General features: G+C 40.1%; 1 protein-coding gene across 3 annotated transcripts in view; it reads right to left on the bottom strand.

Annotated features, from left to right (window-relative positions):
- Window positions 1-20,295, bottom strand: part of PAX5 (paired box 5) — a 155,149-nt gene that overhangs the window by 55,972 nt on the left and 78,882 nt on the right. For all 3 annotated transcript variants that reach the window (XM_069964369.1, XM_069964370.1, XM_069964371.1), the window contains one exon: window positions 18,576-18,705. In XM_069964369.1, coding sequence (XP_069820470.1) covers window positions 18,576-18,705 — 130 coding nt within the window. The remainder of the gene's footprint in view (window positions 1-18,575; window positions 18,706-20,295) is intronic.

Below are 20,295 nucleotides of genomic sequence, written 5' to 3'. Positions count from 1 at the left end.
TCTGTATAATTTTCTGGCACCAGTTGATTTAAAAACATTTTTTTTCCTCTGGAGTACCCCTTTAATACTCTCCATGATAGTACATTATACACACACATCACATACACAGCTCTACAACATGCACAATACACACAAAGCTCTGCTGCATCATACACACCCAATAATGCTTCATCAAAATACACAGACACCTCTGCTACATAAACATACCCACAGACACACACAGTGTTATTAAATCTATAGAGACATATGCACACCTCTGTTACATCGCCATACATAAACAGCTCTGCTACATACACATACATACACACACACTTACGTAGACAGTGCAGCTATCAGTCGCTGCACAGTTCACTCAGCAGTTCACATCAGTACTTTGCCCAAGGTAGCTCTGTCTTCAGACTCTAACAGACGGACATTTCTTAGCAGGATATATATATATATATATATATATATATATATATATATATATATATACACACTACCGTTCAAAAGTTTGGGGTCACATTGAAATATCCTTATTTTTGAAGGAAAAGCACTGTACTTTTCAATGAAGATAACTTTAAACTAGTCCTAACTTTAAACAAATACACTCTATACATTGCTAATGTGGTAAATGACTATTCTAGCTGCAAATGTCTGGTTATAGAGGCCCATTTCCAGCAACTATCACTCCAGTGTTCTAATGGTACAATGTGTTTGCTCATTGGCTCAGAAGGCTAATTGATGATTAGAAAACCCTTGTGCAATCATGTTCACACATCTGAAAACAGTCTAGCTCATTACAGAAGCTACAAAACTGACCTTCCTTTGAGTAGATTGTGTTTCTGGAGCATCACATTTGTGGGGTCAATTAAATGCTCAAAATGGCCAGAAAAAGAGAACTTTCATCTGAAACTCAATTCATATCTATTCATGTTCTTAAAAATGAAGGCTATTCCATGCGAGAAATTGCTAAGAAATTGAAGATTTCCTACAACGGTGTGTACAACTCCTTTCAGAGGACAGCACAAACAGGCTCTAACCAGAGTAGAAAAAGAAGTGGGAGGCCGCGTTGCACAACTAAGCAAGAAGATAAGCACATTAGAGTTTATAGTTTGAGAAACAGACGCCTCACAGGTCCCCAAGTGGAATCTTCATTAAATAGTACCCGCAAAACACCAGTGTCAACATCTACAGTGAAGAGGCGGCTGCGGGATTTTGGGCTTCAGGGCAGAGTGGCAAAGAAAAAGCTATATCTGAGACTGGCCAATAAAAGAAAAAGATTAAGATGGGCAAAAGAACACAGACATTGGACAGAGGAAGACTGGAAAAAAAGTGTTGTGGACGGATGAATCCAAGTTTGAGGTGTTTGGATCTCAAAGAAGAACATTTGTGAGACGCAGAACAAATGAAAAGATGCTGGAAGAATGCCTGACGCCATCTGTTAAGCATGGTGGAGGTAATGTGATGGTCTGGGGTTGCTTTGGTGCTTGTAAGGTGGGAGATTTGGACAGGGTAAAAGGGATTCTGAATAAGGAAGGCTATCACTCAATTTTGCAATGCCATGCCATACCCAGTGGACAGCGCTTGATTGGAGCCAATTTCATCCTACAACAGGACAATGACCCTAAACACACCTCCAAATTGTGCAAGAACTATTTACAGCAGAAGCAGGCAGCTGGTATTCTATCGGTAATGGAGTGGCCAGCGCAGTCACCACATCTGAACCCCATTGAGCTGTTGTGGGAGCAGCTTCACCGTATGGTACGCTAGAAGTGCCCATCCAACTAATCCAACTTGTGGGAGCTGCTTCTAGAAGCGTGGGGTGCAATTTCTCCAGCTTACCTCAACAGATTAATAGCTAGAATGCCAAAGGTGTGCAATGCTGGAATTGCTGCAAAAGGTGGATTCTTTGATGAAAGCAAAGTTTGATGTAAAAACAATGTTATTTCAAATACAAATCATTATTTCTAACCTTGTCAATGTCTTGACTCTATTTTCTATTCATTTCACAATGTATGGTTGTGAATAAGTGTGACTTTTCATGGAAAACACAAAATTGTTTGGGTGACCCAAAATTTGAACGGTAGTGTGTATGTGTATGTATATATATATATATATATATATATATATATATATATATATATATATAAATAAATCTTTTTTTTTTGCTTAAAAGCACATCTTATAGTCTGGAAAATATGATAGCTAAATACAACCTCAGATCAACAACAGCACATGACAAATTGCACATGACAAGTCACACTTTCTCCTTCACTGTATATACAGTATTTTAGCAAGTCAGCTCCTGTGCAGTAAACTGAAAACATACATTTACACTAGTTGGAGACAGATAAATAGAGGCAGGGTTAGAGAGGCAGGCTTAAAGACAGTTATAGAAGGTTGAGTAGGTATCAGGGATAGATGGAGGAATAGTGTGAGAGTAGTAGTGTAAGCTGTGAAGTGGCTCCTGTCCGGCCAATTTGTGTGTCAGTACACCCTGTCCACAGCTGTCCTGGGTAAAGTTAACCCAGTGAGTCATCTGTCAGGTTACTGTACGTAAGGTGGCATGTTCCAAAACTGTGTCTGGCAGTTTTGACAATGACATTTACTCTGTTGCCAGATGCCAGACACAGTTTTACAACAGGCCACCTGACGTAACCTGACAGGTGACTGACAGATTTAACTTCACCCAGAAGAGCTGTGGACATTGGTATCTTGTTAAAAAAAAAGAAGTAGCAATCACTAATAATATTGCATTTTTAACACACTAGACCCAAACAAAACTAAACCCCTTCATAACAATAGGCAGTATTCCTGATAAATAAGTGGTGTAATGACCAAGCATTTTTTTAACAAACACAGCTTGATGGTCTCTCTGAGACTGCTGCACACTCTGAGTTTGACGGCCTTTCTGGGACTGCTGCATGTGCACAGCTTGACGATTTGATGACTCTCTGGGACAGCTGCACGCTCAGGCAAGCTTAATGGCCTCTCTGGGACTTCTTGACTCTATTCACTTGAGACTCAATGTCCAATAAGGTCTTTCAGTAGGATAGTAGTGGACTGCGTTGAAGTGGCTCCTAATAGAAGCAAGAATCGATAGCCTACCTGTAGCTGACTGGTGGTGGAAAGAGACATGGTGGCATATCCTTGTCTTCCACAAGCTATCCCCAAAGAACTGGTAGATGCTAGTTCTCCTCATCTCCCTCAGGCCACCTCATAAGAACTCGAAGACAGCTGGACTCCGGATAAGCACATCACTCACAACCACCTGTACCAGGCTGCCAACCTGTCCCCATGCTGTGGTTTAACGATCATGAAGGGCCAGAAAAACAGGGTCATAGACATAGCTCCACAGGGTGTAAACACAGGGGTGAAAATACATCTCTTTAATGGTGTTTAGCAGGCTTTCCTCGCGCTGGTTTTTATGTGTGTTTTTTTTTTGGGGGGGGGGGATGGTTATGCCAGACAATGGTTTTAATGTGGTTTGTTTAAGGTTCAGTTCGGATGAACACAGATTTTACACCAAAATTTTGCAAGCCTGCTGAACCAAGCTTTTGAAAAGTTTGCTCAGCTCTACAAAGTCTGGAAGATGCATACTAAGATGATGATGCATAGTAAAACTAAAGATGCACTCGATTTTTAAACAGACTGCGCCATTTAAAAAATACTGCATTTGAACATAATCTAGTCTAGGCTAAGAATTAGCCACTTTTATTATTTAAATAACTAAATTCATGTGGTACCTTATTTAAAGTGACACTGTCACCCCCTATTTGCATTTTGACTGCTTTCCACAGGTGTAAAGGGTAAATGTTACAGCTTTCATTACTTATTTTATATCACACCTCATGGTGCTTGTTCTGGTAAAAAGCGTTTTTTTCACTTTTGGATTAGTATATGTGGCCTACGTGCCACATCGCTCAGCCCCTAGAGCCACTTAGCCCAGCCTCATACGTGATGTCATCACTGTATAGGCCCGCCCCCTCAGCAACCATTGGAAGGGCCAGCCTAAGGCTCTAGGCCCCACCCCCCTAGTTGCCGAGGGGGCAGGGCCTATACAGTGATTACATCATGGATGGGGGTGGGGCTAAGTGATACAAGGGGAGGAGCAATGTGGCACATAGGCCATGAGGCCCCGCCCACATATACCAATCCACAGGTGATAAAAATGACTTTTTACCAGAACAAGCACCATGAGGTGTGATATAAAATAAGTAATGAAAGCTGTAACATTTACCCTTTACACCTGGGGAGAGCATTCAAAATGCAAATAGGGGGTGACAGTGTCACTTCTTAGCTTCTTAGCAAGTTAAAAATATGAATGATGTCTTTACTGTGAATTATAGCAGGTCATATAGTAAGGCTAGAATTCATTTGACCAATAGTAGTAAGAGACAACACCTACCCATAAACTATTTAGCAATGTTCATGAAATAAGTGAGGTGTGACATTATAAAGCAGTTAGTGACGTGTCCTTTATCGACCAGACTGAAAACAAGCAATTAAAATTTTCAGTCGCGCCAGTAAAACCAATTAAGGCAACAAAATAGATTTGGCGGTGGGCTGGAGCACTAAAACTTTGCTGCAAATACTGATTCATAATTCCAAATTTTAGAACATTTGAAAATTGAAATGTATATTCTTGTCAATAGCATTTATAGCTCTTAAAGTGGTATACCCACCTTAGACACTTATTGCAAACCAAGAAGTTGTGCTATAAATCTTTGATAGATGGGACTTCTACATTGAGCTCAGCTGTTTCTGTAACTCACATAGGAGTGAATGGAAAAATCTTTATGGGCATGTTACATGTACATGTTAGTCAGGAGTTTACCAAACATAGAAATCAAAGATCTCAGCTCTCCACCCTAGTGTTATTGAGACTATGTTGATTAAACTTCATCATTCTTTAAATAAAAATAAAAAAAACAGTGGTCCTCCTAAATAAGATGGATGTATTTAATATGATAGAACTAATAATCATTAAAGGAGAACTGTCACCCACCGTGCCGGGGTCACAGGCTCCCGCCCCCCAGATAGATCCCCTTATACAGACCTCATCTCGCCGATTCCCGCTCCTGGAGCCGGTTCTGGGGCAGAGATATCCTGGTCAGAAGCCCTCCAGGGACGTAGCCAGGATTCATTGGGCCCCATAGCAAAAAAACTGGACAGGGTCCCATGAATCCTATATGCCCCTTCTTCCCCACATACTCAACCAGCCTGGTGCAGTCCCAGAACATTACTTCGTTCTCCTAGCTTTGAGGTTCACAAGTGATGTCACATGTGCGCCGGGGAGGCAGGAGAACGAACACCAGGGACTACACTGGGCCAGAGTATGCGTACGCTGGTCCGGGTAGGGCGCTGGTGTGAGGTGCTTTTAGACGCTGTCTGGGAAGGGCAGTCTAGGACCATGGATGCAGACCACCGTAGCTAGTACCATGCTAGTAGCATGTGTGGTCTGCCTCCATGGTAGCTATGGAGTCCACACCTCTGGGTCAGAGCTGTGTTGGTGGCACCATATTAAGCAGATGGTTTTAATTTTATGGCTATTCAATGTACATGTTACCTCATAAAGAACAATCACCTCTGTGGTATTAGAAAAGTGAAAGGTACAGTATTTAGCTGTGGGTAATGATCATCAAAACTGGGTCATAAAAGCCACAGGTCACATGAGGGGCAACTGTTCTGAAATAAATGACCATTACAGAACTGCAGTACTTTGGCTCTCTCCCAGAGGGTATATGAGGGTTAAAGAGAAAGATCATTATCTAGAATGTTAAACTTTTTTATATCTACGTGCATTGAATTTAATAATGTTATTCTTACTTTTGCATTTGTGAACAGAATAATATCTTGCTTTTAAAGCTTGTCAACAAAAAAACTACAGCTACAGTCTAAGATTATAAAGTCTTTATGATGTTAAACTAGACGTGTCACCTCAATATGCAGCGCTATTTAAAAATATATTCTGCAGGCTGCCATACTATTACAATTTTATGCTGTTTGGCTAGTAATAACTAACAATGAATTAAGATGGACTGCATGTATATACAAAAGCTGAATAGTTGGTAGGAGGTGGCAGAGATAGGTCAGTTGAAGCACAAGTTGCGTGAAACAGCCTGTTACCTATCACCACCCGGCGCCTGGCCACTGTGTATGTATCACATAATGTGAATTAATAAAGAAGTCCATGAAGACATCACCCAAACTGGAGACAAGAGTGGTGCTGTCTCTGGAAGAAAGTGGCCATGTTTTTGTATCACTGGATAACCCCTTTAAAAGTCTCAAAACACAGTACTAGCTAGATATCCCTCCCGGGAAGGACCTTGCAAAATAGTGGCTCCTGTAAGGAGACCACCAAAACTACCATATATAGTGGCCCTTTCAGTCAATATCCAACTCAGTTTACGAGTCTAAAGATATGACAAGGGAAATACCAAAGCTGGGTATTCATCCACAGACAGCTTTTTTTTTTTTTTTTGGGGGGGGGGTGGAGGGGGGGTTGCCCCTCATCAGTGTGGAGTAGGATTCTGGCAAGGTGGGAGCAATGCTTAGTAGACCACCATGGTAAAATGATTACTGATCTCAGGGAGTCCAACTAAAGAAGACACTTTAGGCTGTTAGCAAAAGTGCTCAACACAGTGAAAACCTAGGTACATTGCCCCAACGAAATGCAAATAAATAAAAAAGAGCTCATGGAGCCTAATTTAAGAGTCCTGAAACATGGATCTAAGCAGATATCCCCCAGGGAAGAACGTAGTCAAGGGGTGGCTCCTATAAGGGGACCATCAAAACCACCATATTAAGTTGCCCTTTCAGTCAATATCCAACTCTATTAACCCCTTAACGACAAAGGGCGTATATTTACGCCCTTTGCCGGTAAGGGGCTTCAGAACGGGGCCGCGTTGTGACCCCGCTCTGAACCGCCGCGATCCTGGGTGCCACATGTAGCCCGGAACTGCGGCTATTAGCGGGCACGGTCCGATGGCCGTGCCCGCTAATCAGGTAATTGGAGGCAGCTGTCAAAGTTGACAGTTGCCTCCGATTACCGGCTGCAGCACTTCCCTGGTGTCTAGTGGGTGAGATCGCTCCTCTGGGACATTGTCCCGGAGGAGCGATCTCTGTACCTGATGCCGGCCGGGGACCTCTCCAAGATGGCGCCGTCCCCGGCTCGGCACTCGTTTGTTTTCGGCTGCAGCAGCCGAAAGCAAACGAGTGCCGATCTCATTGATCTTTGCTGTATAAGTATACAGCAGAGATCTCAATGAGAGATCAGAGTGTATATACTAGAAGTCCCCCAGGGACCCCAGGGGGGCTTCTAGTATATGTGTAAAAAAAAAAAAAAAGTGTTGTTGTCAATAAAAAGTCCCCTCCCCTAATAAAAGTCAGAATCCCCCCCCCCCCTTTTCACAGGTTATAAATAAAAATAAATAAATAAATAAACATGTTTGGTATCGCCGCGTGAGTAATTGCCCGAACTATTAATTAATCACATTCCTGATCTCGCACGGTAAACGGCGTAAGCGCCAAAAAATCCCAAAGTGCAAAAATGCGCATTTTTGGTCCCATCAAATCCAAAAAAATTGTAATAAAAAGCGATCAAAAAGTCGTATATGCACAATCAAGGGTTTCTAGGTGGAAAAATGTAACTGCTATGGCCTTTTAAGCACAAGGAGGAAAAAATGAAAACTCAAAAATCAAAATTGTTCTGTCTTTAAGGGGTTAAAGACTCTAAGGCTATAAGGGAAATACCAAAGCCAGGTATCCATCCACAGAAAGCTTTTTTGGGGTGTTGCCCCCATTAGTGTGGAGTAGAATTCTGGCTAGGGGGGGAGCAAAGCCTATTAGACCACTGTGGTAAAATGATTACTGATCTCAGGGAGAGCAGATAAAGAAGACACAGTAGGCTGCTAGTAAAAGTGCTCAACACAGTGAAAGCCTGCCTTGCCCCCTGGGAAATACAAATATGCAAAAAGAGTCCGTGTAGCCTCTTTTAATACTCTTGAAACACAGGACTAGCCAGATATCCCTCCAGAGGTGGACCTAGCCAAGGGGTGACTATGGTAAGGAGACCACCAAAACCATCATATTAAGTGTCAGGTGTAGATTTCTGCCATAATTCTGCTGTGATTTATACAAGGTGAAAATTATGGTAAGTATGGTGTTGGAAAAGGTCACTGCTCCTTCCCACCTTCTACACCATGGAGAAGGTAAGTTTCTGCGCCTTCTCCGTGGCATATGCCAGCGGCGAAAGCTTCATAAATGTCCCCCTATGACATAACAGATGTTTCTTCAAATGATAGGTACTCCTTAAGCATAAGACAAGAAGGAGAATATTGAAAGTGTATCAGAATACAGATATATAAATAAGGTCTAAAAATTTACAAAAAAAAAAGTTTAATATTCTAAGGATAGAAAAGATAGCAGTCAAACTTGGGAAATAGCCGGAGAGAAAAGCAAAGAGAAATTGTTAATAATTCCCTATCTAAAGGTCTCTATCTGTTTTGGGTTTTCTTGAAATTTCCTTGGAGTATCTTGCTTTCAAAATGTTGGATCAAATTCTGATGTCCCATAGGAGCACAGTAATTTTCTTCATTAATTTCTTTAATTGAATATCCATGGCATTTATTCTGCACACCTTGGTCGCATCTACCTCTTAACTTTTTATAATGCTATTACTTTCATAAAATGATAGTCTACTAAAAAGGTGAACATTGCAGAATAACATGTATAGTATAGTATAGTACAAGTAAAGCAGCTAGTAGAGATCAGTTGTTCACAGTTAAATGGGAACTGGCGAAGGCAATTTAACTGAAGCTTAAGGGTGTATTCACACCTACAGAATCTGCAGCAGATTTGATGGTGCAGATTTGATGCTGTGTTCAGTTATTTAAATGAAATCTGCTGCGGATCCGCAGCGGAAAATACGCTGCGGATCCAATAAGTGTGAACGTACCCTAAATCTTTTTTCTATGCATTAGTGGACTAAAAGCTGTGAAGTCCCGTGTCCCGTTGTTCACACAAGCATAGCAATTTCCCAGTTTTGGCATTTGTAACAATGTAAGGGGAACGCTGTGGTCTCTTCATTCTGTTGATCAACAGGTTTTGCACTGTTATATATTGATGACCTAACCTAAATATAGGCTACCAACATTTGAAACGAAGAAAACCCTTTTAATATTCACATTAGTGTCAACATATTAAAAAAAGGAAAGTAGTTATTTATAAAAGCAGAGGGTACACCAATCAATATTTTGCCACCAAATCATTTTTACAAACTTTCTATATGACAAACATGAACTGTCAGACATCAGGGTTACAGTTACACATCTTTACTATTTCTAATTACTTTATAGAAAGCTCTATACAAATAAGGTTTGTATGAAATACAAACTAACTGTAAGCAATTCTAAGCCATGTTCAGACGTTGTTTGACACCGGTAGGGTCACGGAATGGCCGGTGTCAGATGAGATCATCCCAGCTGGTACTGCAGTACTGACTGGATGATCTTTAGCGTCACTGAATTCTGATGCAGGCGCATCAAAGTATGTCCGAATCAGAATTTCCCACTGCACACAATGAAGCGTGCGGCTGGTATTCAATGCGGCCGCTATTCAATGAAGCATGAAACCATCAGGGAAAAACTGGACAAACATATATATTAGCCTTAGGCCTTATTCACACATATGGTGAAGCTGTCTGTGATCACAGATCCGTTATCACAGATAATTTCTTTCTATTGAGCTATTGAGATGTTCCGCTTTTTTCACGGATCCACAATCTGTTCCGTGTAAAACTAGGACATTTCAACTCAGACAAGATCACGGCAGGGATTGCCCCATAGAAGTCTATAAGGTCCGGGTTTTTTACGGACTGCACCAATCTGACATCCGTGCAATCCATGAAAACATGCATGTGATGTAATCAATGTAGCTTAAAAAGCTTTAAACAGATCCATGAAAAACACGGACATGGACGCAAAATGGATGCAATCAAGAACTTCTAAGTGCAAACTAAGGGCAAACTAAAATGACTAAGGGAGGCATTTATTAAGTCCGGCGTTTTTTACGCCAGACGTAAAAATGTCCCCGCAGCTCCGGCGCTACGGAGATTTATGTAGAGGCGGACTGCCTCTACATAAATCCCGTGCGCGCCGTTGTGCACCGCCGAAAACCTACGCCAGCTGAGGACTGGAGTAGGTTTTCGGCTTACATTTTGGCGGAACGGATGGTAAATCGCGCGGACTCTGAGTCCGCGCCCTCCGTTCCGCCCACTTTCCGCCCCTTCTCCGCCCCCTTTCCGCCCCCTGGCGTACTCGGCGGAAAGTGCCGATTTGCGAATATTTTATTCGCAAATCCGCCATTTTTGAATAAAAAAAGACGCAAATCGGCACTTTCCGCCTAAAATCATCCATTCGCCGGATGATACATGAGGCCCTAAGTGTTTTTTTCTGCTGACAATGTTTCTATGCATATTCTATTATTACATTTTTAAGCCATGCCTTAGAGGAGATAGTGTACAGGAGGAAGAGTTGCCAAAATAGAGATGACATTAGTAACAAATCTCTTCCCTTTTTAGAGACCCTATTGTCTTTGTTCCTGATACAATATTGTGAAGTCATTCAAATTGACTACTTTCAAGATAATTTGCTTTGACAGAGTATGGAAGCTGGTAAGGAATTTCTATGTTTTGGATTTTCCAGGCATCTTCTTTGGGTTACATTACTCATTTTAAAGGGTTTAAAGGTGCCCTGGAGTCTTTAAACATAAGCAGAAAATGTAGTCTTGTTTAGGTGTAGGATGAGAACACCTCAGTGGTATATATCGTTAGCATAATTGCAGTGCAATTTCCATAATTATTCTAGCATGTTTTGTGCATGCATATGATTACAGTGCGTCTTTATCTTAATTAACATATGCATGTCTTGATTGGACCACTACTGTCACAATGTGGCAGCAAAGGGATTGCAGGTTTTTGCTAGAGGTCATTTGATCATGTCATTTTTTATTTCACACATGGAAACTTCACATCAGCTTCCTTTAATATGGTGTAATTGCTGTGAGTCTATAGTGTAATTATGTGTTTTCTACACCATCACAATAAGGAAAAATGTGCAGATCTTGATCAAGAAGTATGCATTACTGCGTAATTAAAGAAACACCAAATAACAATTTTATTTCTAGCACAGGGCCTGAGTGGGTATTGAATGACACACAGATTATCTTTTTAACCCCTTCAAGACCCAGGCCCAAAAAGACCCATATGACTGTGCCAATTTTCATTTTTGCATTTTCTTTTTTTCCTCCTCCCCTTCTAAGAGCTCTAGCACTTTCAGTTTTCTATCTACAGGGCCATGCAAGGGCTTGTTTTTTTCAGGAACAAGTGTACTTTGTAATGGCGTATTTCATTCTATCATAACATGTATGACAAAACCCCCAAAATATTATTTATGAAATTATAAATTGGTAAAATTAGAAAAAAAGAATGCAATATTATAACTTTTGGGGGTTCCTGTGTCTACGTAATGCACTATATGGTAAAAGCAACATGATATTATTATTCTTTTTTTTTTTTTGCAATTAATTTCAAATAAAAAATTACTACTGTGACTATTGACATAGTTTTAGTTTTTTACTTAGGGACATCATTTTTTGCACCATGATCTCTATTTTTTATTTATACCATATTTGTGTAGATCAGACGTTTTGATCACTTTTTATTCTGGTGCTTTCCCCCCCCCCCCCCCCCCTTTCCGTTTACGCCATTCGCCATACAGGATGACAATTGCTATATTTTAATATATCAGACAATTACGCATGCCATGGTATATAATATGTTAATTTATTTATTTATTTTTATATGTTTAATTTATATAATATAATAGGGGGGTGATTTTAATTTTTATTGGGGGAGAGGTATATTTTTTAAAATTTTTACTTGCAGCTGGCCCCACGTTGCAGCTGGCCCCCTCCTGCTATGAAGCGCGCTCTGCTCCTGAGCGTGCTTCATAGCACATCAGCAACTCAGGGCATACGGATACATCCTGGGTTGTCTGGTGACAGGTGGCCAGCGCGTACCCGTACGTCTTAGGTCGGTTAGGGGTTAATGTTCTTTAAATAACTGTATCATGTTTGCCCCTTAAAGAAGTCCCCTCTAAAACAAATTTTCAACTGTTATTGAAAAAAAGTCACAGCGTAGCCAGAGTGTGGCTATGTTCACACAACGTCAAAAATAAAGAAAAGGCGGCGCAATTTAACTGACTGCAATTGCAATGCATTGAAGTCAATGGGAAGACGGACGTCTAATGCACACAATGCACTGAATAACGGACGTTTTTACTGCGGACAATGATCATTATTTTCGGACGTCTTTTGCAAACAGCGGACGTGTTTTATTAGTTGTTCACACACAGTTTTTCTTTTTCCACTGTTCTTTCTCCATTTTTACTATTAAATTCAAGGGACTTTTCAATTAAGCCACACCCAAAGGCCAATTAGTAATCCCAAACTAGAATAATGTGCAAACACCAGTCATTGCACTGAGGGGAGGCCAGACAGCGAAATTACGTCCTTTATTTTAGACTCAAAATAAGAGACGTCATTTTAAATGGAGCTGAAAAAACGTTGTGTGAACATAGCCTGTCACAGATAAAATAGGCATTTTATTCCACCATCTTCAAATACAACATTTTGGTGGATGCAACCGCCTTTATCAAGAGTTGCGGTTGAATCTGCTAAAACGTTGTATCTGAAGATGGTGGAATAAATGTAACCATTAGAGACTAGCACAACTTGAGCATGCTCAAGTCTTATCGTTAGGCATTCGAATACTGGTGGCTGAAGAAATGGGATGCAGCCCTAGGGAGTACGGAAAAGATGGATACAACCTCGCTGTATCCATGCTTTCTATGACTCTCTAGGGCTAAATTCTACTTCTTCAGCCATCAGTATTCAGATGCCAAACAATTGGACTCGTGACTATTCTTTAATATTGGATTGGTACGAGATCCACCACATATGTCATTGCGCGGAACAGAGATGCCTTGTGCTGACTCTTTCCCTTCCTGTCTTTATATTTTTTCAACCGTAAGCAATTTTAAATGCTATTAATTAGCCAAATTGCTTACTTTTGCTGCTGTGCCTAGTGCTCGTTGCCTAGGTTACTGACCACTGCTCTCTACTCTGTGAGTGGTGACCGGGTGAACTTCAGCTGGTGAGTTCTCTCAGCCAGATTCTGTATCTTTCACTCAGATCACAAATGGCTACAAGGCTTGTGGACCACCCCTCGGGCCATCTGGGAAATGGGAGACACAAACATGTAGACAGACTCAGTTCGGCATCGCTGCAGCCGACCCACTAGCCACTAGCTAGTGCATCACTAGCCACTCAAATTTGCCTATAGACTGTCTTGTATGTCTATGTCAAACACAAAGAGCCTGGAAAGAGCTAAACTGGAAGGCACCATTTTATGTGGCAGATGGTGTGGCTGATCAGGGAAGGCCATGTTTTGTGGTTCTCTAAAAGTTAACCTCGCATAAGCATTAGAAAGACAGTTGCTTTATGTTGGAGGAGATCCCCATATTTTCCCCAGGTAGTGTTCTCTGGAGGGAGAATTGATTATTAACTTGGGGAATTTGTATACAACAAAAGACAAATGACAAAAAATAACTATATGTATATACTACTGTTGGTGTCATGGTCTTTAGAGATCTCTGCTCTTGAGATGGCAAAAACAAGTGCAATTGTTAGGAGTTTGGGCTTTGCTAATTCACGGTGTCTAGGGATACAGTGTACACTTGGATTTGTCAATCTCCTCTCCAGTGTCAGTTCCTTTTCTAGTCTGTCCTCTCAATGTGATAAGAAACAAGCTGAAGTCAGCAAGCTGGGGCTAGAAATGCATCTGCAGGTAATTAATAACAATCAAACATCTTATAAAAATGCTGACTATGGCGGTAATGAACTGGGCTTAAGTCATTGCCTTGCCAATAAAGCGCGTTTATGAACCGTGGCAGCGAGAGGGTTTTTTTTTCCTAGTTCTCCCTTTTGTAACTTAATATTCAATGTTGTTGAATAATACAAGTAATATGCAAGTTCTCCCAAACAATTTTATTTTTGGTAAGTGGGAAATGCTTGACAGGGGGAAGAAGACTAAGGTCAGGACCTTATTCTGCCTACACAATTTTGCCTTCAAAGGGGTTGTGCAGGGAGTAGAAAAGGTCTTACCGGCTCTCACTTCTTTCTTCTGCTCAGAAGTATACCTAGACACATTGTACAGCTACTGGACCTGGTGTGGTTTCGGCTGCCTGTGATGATTTCAGACTCTTCAATCATCTCCACCTTATTCTTTCTGGGAATGTAAGTAGGTTTTCCACATTCTATTATATTCAGTACATATAGAACTATATGCTCAGAGGCCCTCCTGGGTTTAACATCCTCCTTGTATTTAAGGGGAAAAAAACGAATTTATACTTCATAATCCCAACTTCTCCACCAGATCTCAACACATTGAGGCTATGTTCCCACAATGTAAAAATAAGGGCAAAACAAGGGCCATTATTACTGATCATGATCCATTATTTTCCCCTTTTTTTACATTGTGGGAACATAGTCTTAGCCTATTCCCATTTATCTACCACATTCTTCCTAGTGTCACCATCTGCATATCATCATCTGCACCCTTGCGTTGTCTAATTCCTATTTGTTAAAATTAAATCAAGAGGTTTTCTGCTGTTTCTGCCATTATACGTAGGCCATGTTCCCAAACTGTCTTTTTCCGGATGCTTGAGGCCAAACGGCTGAATTCTGCAAGTTACAGTCATCAAATGGCCAATAACAGATGTTGTGGGAACATAGCCTTAGATATATAATAAAACTCTATCATTATTTGTTATTTGTTCTCCCTCCCCCAATTTCTACCTGTAGACTATGTTCACACATTATTTCTGTTAGTCTTTTAGTCAGTTTTTTTTTTAACCAAAATCAGGAGTGGGACTAACAGAGCAAAATGATAATGGAAAGATTTTCCCAGCTTGGCCTCGATCCCACAACGTCTTTTTTTGGCCGTTTGTTGGTCCGTTATTTGTCCATTATTTGACCGCAAATATTGTATGGTCATGGCCCTTCTGTGTTTTTAACGTGCTCCTAGTTTTGGCTGAAAAAAGACTGACGAAAAGACTGATGGAAATACTACATGTGAACATAGACACAGGGATGTCACTTATTTATTCATTAACATATTACTATGCAGGGTAGGTTTTAGACCATATTTTACCTATAAGCAAGTTACATCCCCACACATATTTGTAACGTAATCTCTAAACAGACGGAACCCTGCAAATTAGGATCCCAGTCATAACTTTTATCCTGCCATGTCTCATTTATACACATTCCAAAATTATAAATTCCAATTCCTCAATCTTGACTTGTAGGTTTCAGTACACGTGCACTTGTTTTTCTATATATTTTCCCCCTGATAAATGTTCTCTAAAGTTTCATTAGTTAGTCAAAGGTTACTATCTACAGTCCTTGGTTCCACTACTGTAACTCTCCAGTCTCTAGTTTAAACATTCCTCCAACCTCCTAGCAGTTCCCTGCACAATCCACAAGCTTAGATTCTGCATATTCAATACATACCTGTATACAGTTTGTCTGTGTCTATTTTCTGCTCTAAAATCACTACATTTCATCAGTGGACAGTGTCACCTAGGAGGGGCTTCGTGGCAAGCCCTTCCTAGGCAACACTGTCCACCAATGAAATTAAGCAAGAGTAAGGGGAATGACAGTATCACTTTGAGGCTTCAATCATGTTCACATGCTGTGACCGCCATTTGAGTTTTAAATAACGGCCGTTGTTTTTAGTCTTCAGTGATTTCCATTGAAGCCTATTGAAACAATAGCCGTTGGTTCACACAATGTATAAAAAAAATGAAAGGGGTATTCCACACAAAAGCTTAAAAATGAAATTCTCCAAAACCTAGCTGTTCTTACTCAACAAGCCCCCCTGAGTATTTTGAGCCATCTGCCATCTTTATAACTGCCACTGTTCATGAGTTACTTCTAGTTTCTAAAAGTTTTTCTAAAAGCCGGTCTATATGGCACTGGCCAGGAAACTACATTTCCCAGCATGCATTGAACCTCAGAGCCAACTGCCAAGTATCCATCTCATCTTGTAGTATCTATCCATCATTAGCTCAATCTGCTTCTGCTTTACACTGCAAACAAAATATCTGTCCACTATCTATCTATCTATCTATCTATCTATCTGCCCATCTACCTACACAGAAAGAATAGAAAGAGTGAGATAGTTGAAACAACCGTGTTTCCTTTTCCCTATACTTCTCAGGAGACTGTTAGTGTTCTGTTATTTCCCCACCCCTTGGCCAGATGCTTACTAATTTGTGTGATGTCAGTGATGAGTAAGGTTATGGATGAGGTGTTACAGCTTGCCTGGCAACAAAAGAAACCGATCATGTAACTTTGGTCTGAGAAGGGAGGAGCGCACAGAGGATTGGAGACCAGAAAGTGGACCAGGTAAACTAGGAAGTGCGGATTTTTTGCAGCTTCATAATGTGAGTCAAGATATGCTGTAGACAAACCTAATTTATGTCATAGAAACCTATTACATACAAGCTTAGATTATTGGTAGGAAATCAACAGATTTAACCTTTCCTAAATGGAGTACCACTTTAATTTCAAATCAATGTTTGTGTCATTAATTTGGGACTGTTATTGAGCAAACAGCGGCCATTGTTTTACATTGTTCACAGAAGTTTTTTTTTTTTTTTCTCACAGTAACTTACACTATATTGGACAGCCACACCCAAAACAATGTGAAAAGGCAGCCATTACAAACATAAACTGTAAATTTATCTACCTGATGGTACATTCGCTTTAAGTTTTGCCCATGGATAGAATGCCGCCTGTGCAGGGAAAGTGGTGTTGCAGTCCTTTCTTTGAACCCGGCCCGATTCTAATGTACGGTCGCAGTTCTAATCACGGGTTAAAGCAGGCTCCACAGTGGGAGGAAACACCGTCCTTCTATGACACAGCTCCATTAGAATCAATGGTACATGCGCTTTAAACAGTCTGGCACCTTGCCCAGTGTTCTAATCAATTGAAAACCGATATCATGACGGAAAAACTTATATGTACAATGTCAGAATGTTATTGAGTCTATTTCAGGTAGTACAATCCTGTAAGCTTGTTCTCTGACCAAAATGTGGGAGCCCCTGTTTAAAAAGGACAGAACTATAAGCAGAAATATAACATTACTGAGCAATCAAATATTAGTTCAATGTCTAGGATGTGACAGTTATTATTTAATTGGTTTCTGTGGGTAAATACTTTTCCGCCCACTGTGCCACATTATTAAACAAGCCTCTGTATTATCCATGAAACTAGAAGAATTATCCATTAATTAAGGCAACTATGTTTAATTACTGAGAACTATCTTGTCAAAAAAATGATGCTCTGAAAATTGCTACTGCTCTCTTACCTAAATAAGCCAAATTGCCTATTACATGTAACATATTTTATGGACAAACTTATCAGAAAAGGCTAATATATAGTGCTAAGTATTAAGCTATGTTCACATCCTGCAAAATTATAACAAGAAAATTCTGTAAAAATCAGTAAAAAAAAAAGACAAAGACAAAAAACATACTGTTTTTCCAAATAAATATTTTGTTCTATTGAAGTCAGTTGAAAGACCAACCATATTTTACTTTTATAAATTATGGTCCTTTTTATTATAGTTATAGGTGATAATTATTTCACACACGCACACACACACACACACACACACACACACACACACAAAAGCAAAATACAACCACAAAATCAGGAAAAAATATGGCTTTTTTTTATCCAATAACGTGCTATGTTTCGTCTAGGGGAGCGGGCCGTCATTTAACAGCAAAAGGCAACTAAAAGTCTAAGAAAAATCAATCATCTGTGCACACTTAAAAAATAGTTTTTACAATGTGTACAGAAACAGACATTTTTGGCTATGTTCACATGTCTTTTACTGCAAAATAATGTGCACCAAAAAAAAGAAGCAAGACAGAAAAAAAAAACCACTCCAAACTCTAGTTGGTATGGCCTAAGAGGGACATTTATCAAGACTGCCGCTAGTCCTAAATAAAGCTCCACCCCCGGCCAGATTAACAAATAGGCTACACCTTTAAGTAAAGCCTGCACTTGTCGCAGGGACTGCGCAAAAATCCAAATCTGCTCTGAAAACCGTGATAAATTAGGTGAATGAGGAGGCAAACCTTCTGGCTGCCTTGTCCCCTGTCTGACCATCAGGTGAGTAGGGGGTTACGGCTGGTGTAGGCCACGGAACAAGAAAGAATCTGCGCCAGGGGCACAACATTGACTACACCTTCAGAGTAGACAGTCTTCAGGTGTGACAGATTCCTTAAACAACCTGCACAACACTGATACATCTTGCATATTTGAAGACTGTCTACTCTAGTAGATAAATCTGGGCCAATGTATCCAACATAAATCAGTATAAGAGCAATTAATATGCCAAAACCATGCAAACAGGTGTGAAATAAGTTATTTTTATAGACTAGACTATGAATTACCTGTTACAATAGGGTATGACTGGGGTCCAGGAACCGTTCCTCCTAAATCCCCTGAAGATGGACTTGTTAGACTGGATTTCATTTCATCCAACCCACCAGTTAGAGACGCCATCGTAGAATAATCTGTTGTCTAAAAAACAAGAAAAAAAGGAACAACTGAGTTTTTGCTAAAACACTAAGAATAGCTGAAGGGCTGAACAATTTGTAAATATATATATAGTCTCAGTAAGACCTCCTTGTTCAGTAAGTGCTTTTCCCATAAAGTTGGTACATTTCAACTTGTTGCCTTGAGTAGTTTACAGGATATAATCAAACCATTAGACCAACGTATTTGGCATGTAAAAATGCTTACAAAAAAAAATGTTTAAAATATGCATCCTCTAGTTTTCAATGGAAAAATACACTGCATGATCAAAGCCTTAAAAACAAAACATAAGCTATGTGACTTACTGTATAGCCCATATTCTGTATCATAGGGAAACTGAGGCTATAAAACCAAGGCTTGCTTCAAAAAGGATTTATTTGACCAAGTTTTTTTTAATACATATGTAACTGACATTGTGTGAATGTATTGTATGGGATGCCTTCAGTAATTTACACAATGAATTCTATGGGGCAAAATATGAGTATGTACCCACTTCAGGAACATATCAGGCAAAGGCGGCCGTCTCAATATATACTGTAGGTGGTCTCTAATAAAAACCATGATCATTTTTAGCGGCCGTCTATATAACGAAACAGCCACCTTTACCGAAGTGGGAACATTCCTATATGATGATTTAATTCGTAAAGTACAAACCTTCCCTAGAATGCGGTAAGGCCTGATTCACACATCTGAAGCCCTCTTCCTAGTTGTAGACCCACAGCTTCAAACAGGACTATGGATGTGCATCCGTAACTGTCTCCATCCTGTCCGCATTAGCATGGACCCCTTCATTTTAGATAGGCGATTCATGACGCAAAAACAGCTTGCACCATGGCTTGCCCAATTTTTTATTTCTGGCCCTAATCATTGCCCCAACACAGATCTATTGGAAGAAAAATTGTCTTTCCTGTCCAACTAATAATTGCTAAGCTTTTATTCCTTTAACTTGTACGATAAACTAAAAGCTCTGCTGTGATTGGTTACGATAGGTAACGCAGTTTTCTAGTTTCCTAGACACTTAGTAGGTATGGCATTAGATTAAGGAGTATTCCTCTTTTGTCACACATTAATCAAGATTGTAATATTAAAAACACACATGTTGAAAGGGAATAATGATTGGTTGGTTGTTTGGTTGGTCAAAAATGCATTCTTACATGCATCCAAATTTATCAATCTTTCTGAGGGTACAAACCCACACACCGTATATGCAGCTTATTTACTGCTGCGATACGCAGCAAATACGCAACAAATACGCAGCAGATTAGATCTAAATAACTGGACATTAGATCAAATCTGCACCATCAAATCTGCTTCAAATCTGCTGTGTTTTTGCTGCGTATCTGCTGTGTATACGGTGTGTGGGTTTGTACCCTGAAACTAAAAGTGAGTAGTTCTACCCATTGCCACCAGTTCAGCTTTCATATCATAAAGGAATATAAAAAAACATGCTTCAGAAGCATATAGTATTTCTTACCAATCTGCCCAAGTTGTGAAATCACCAAAAACAGACTTAGTTCTTTACTTCCTGGTTGACCAGTTACTGAGGACTCCAGTTCACAGAATACATTGCTTTCA

Source organism: Dendropsophus ebraccatus, chromosome 3 (assembly GCF_027789765.1).
Source record: "Dendropsophus ebraccatus isolate aDenEbr1 chromosome 3, aDenEbr1.pat, whole genome shotgun sequence".
NCBI lineage: Eukaryota > Metazoa > Chordata > Amphibia > Anura > Hylidae > Dendropsophus > Dendropsophus ebraccatus.
This window is presented reverse-complemented; position numbering and strand designations above follow the sequence as displayed.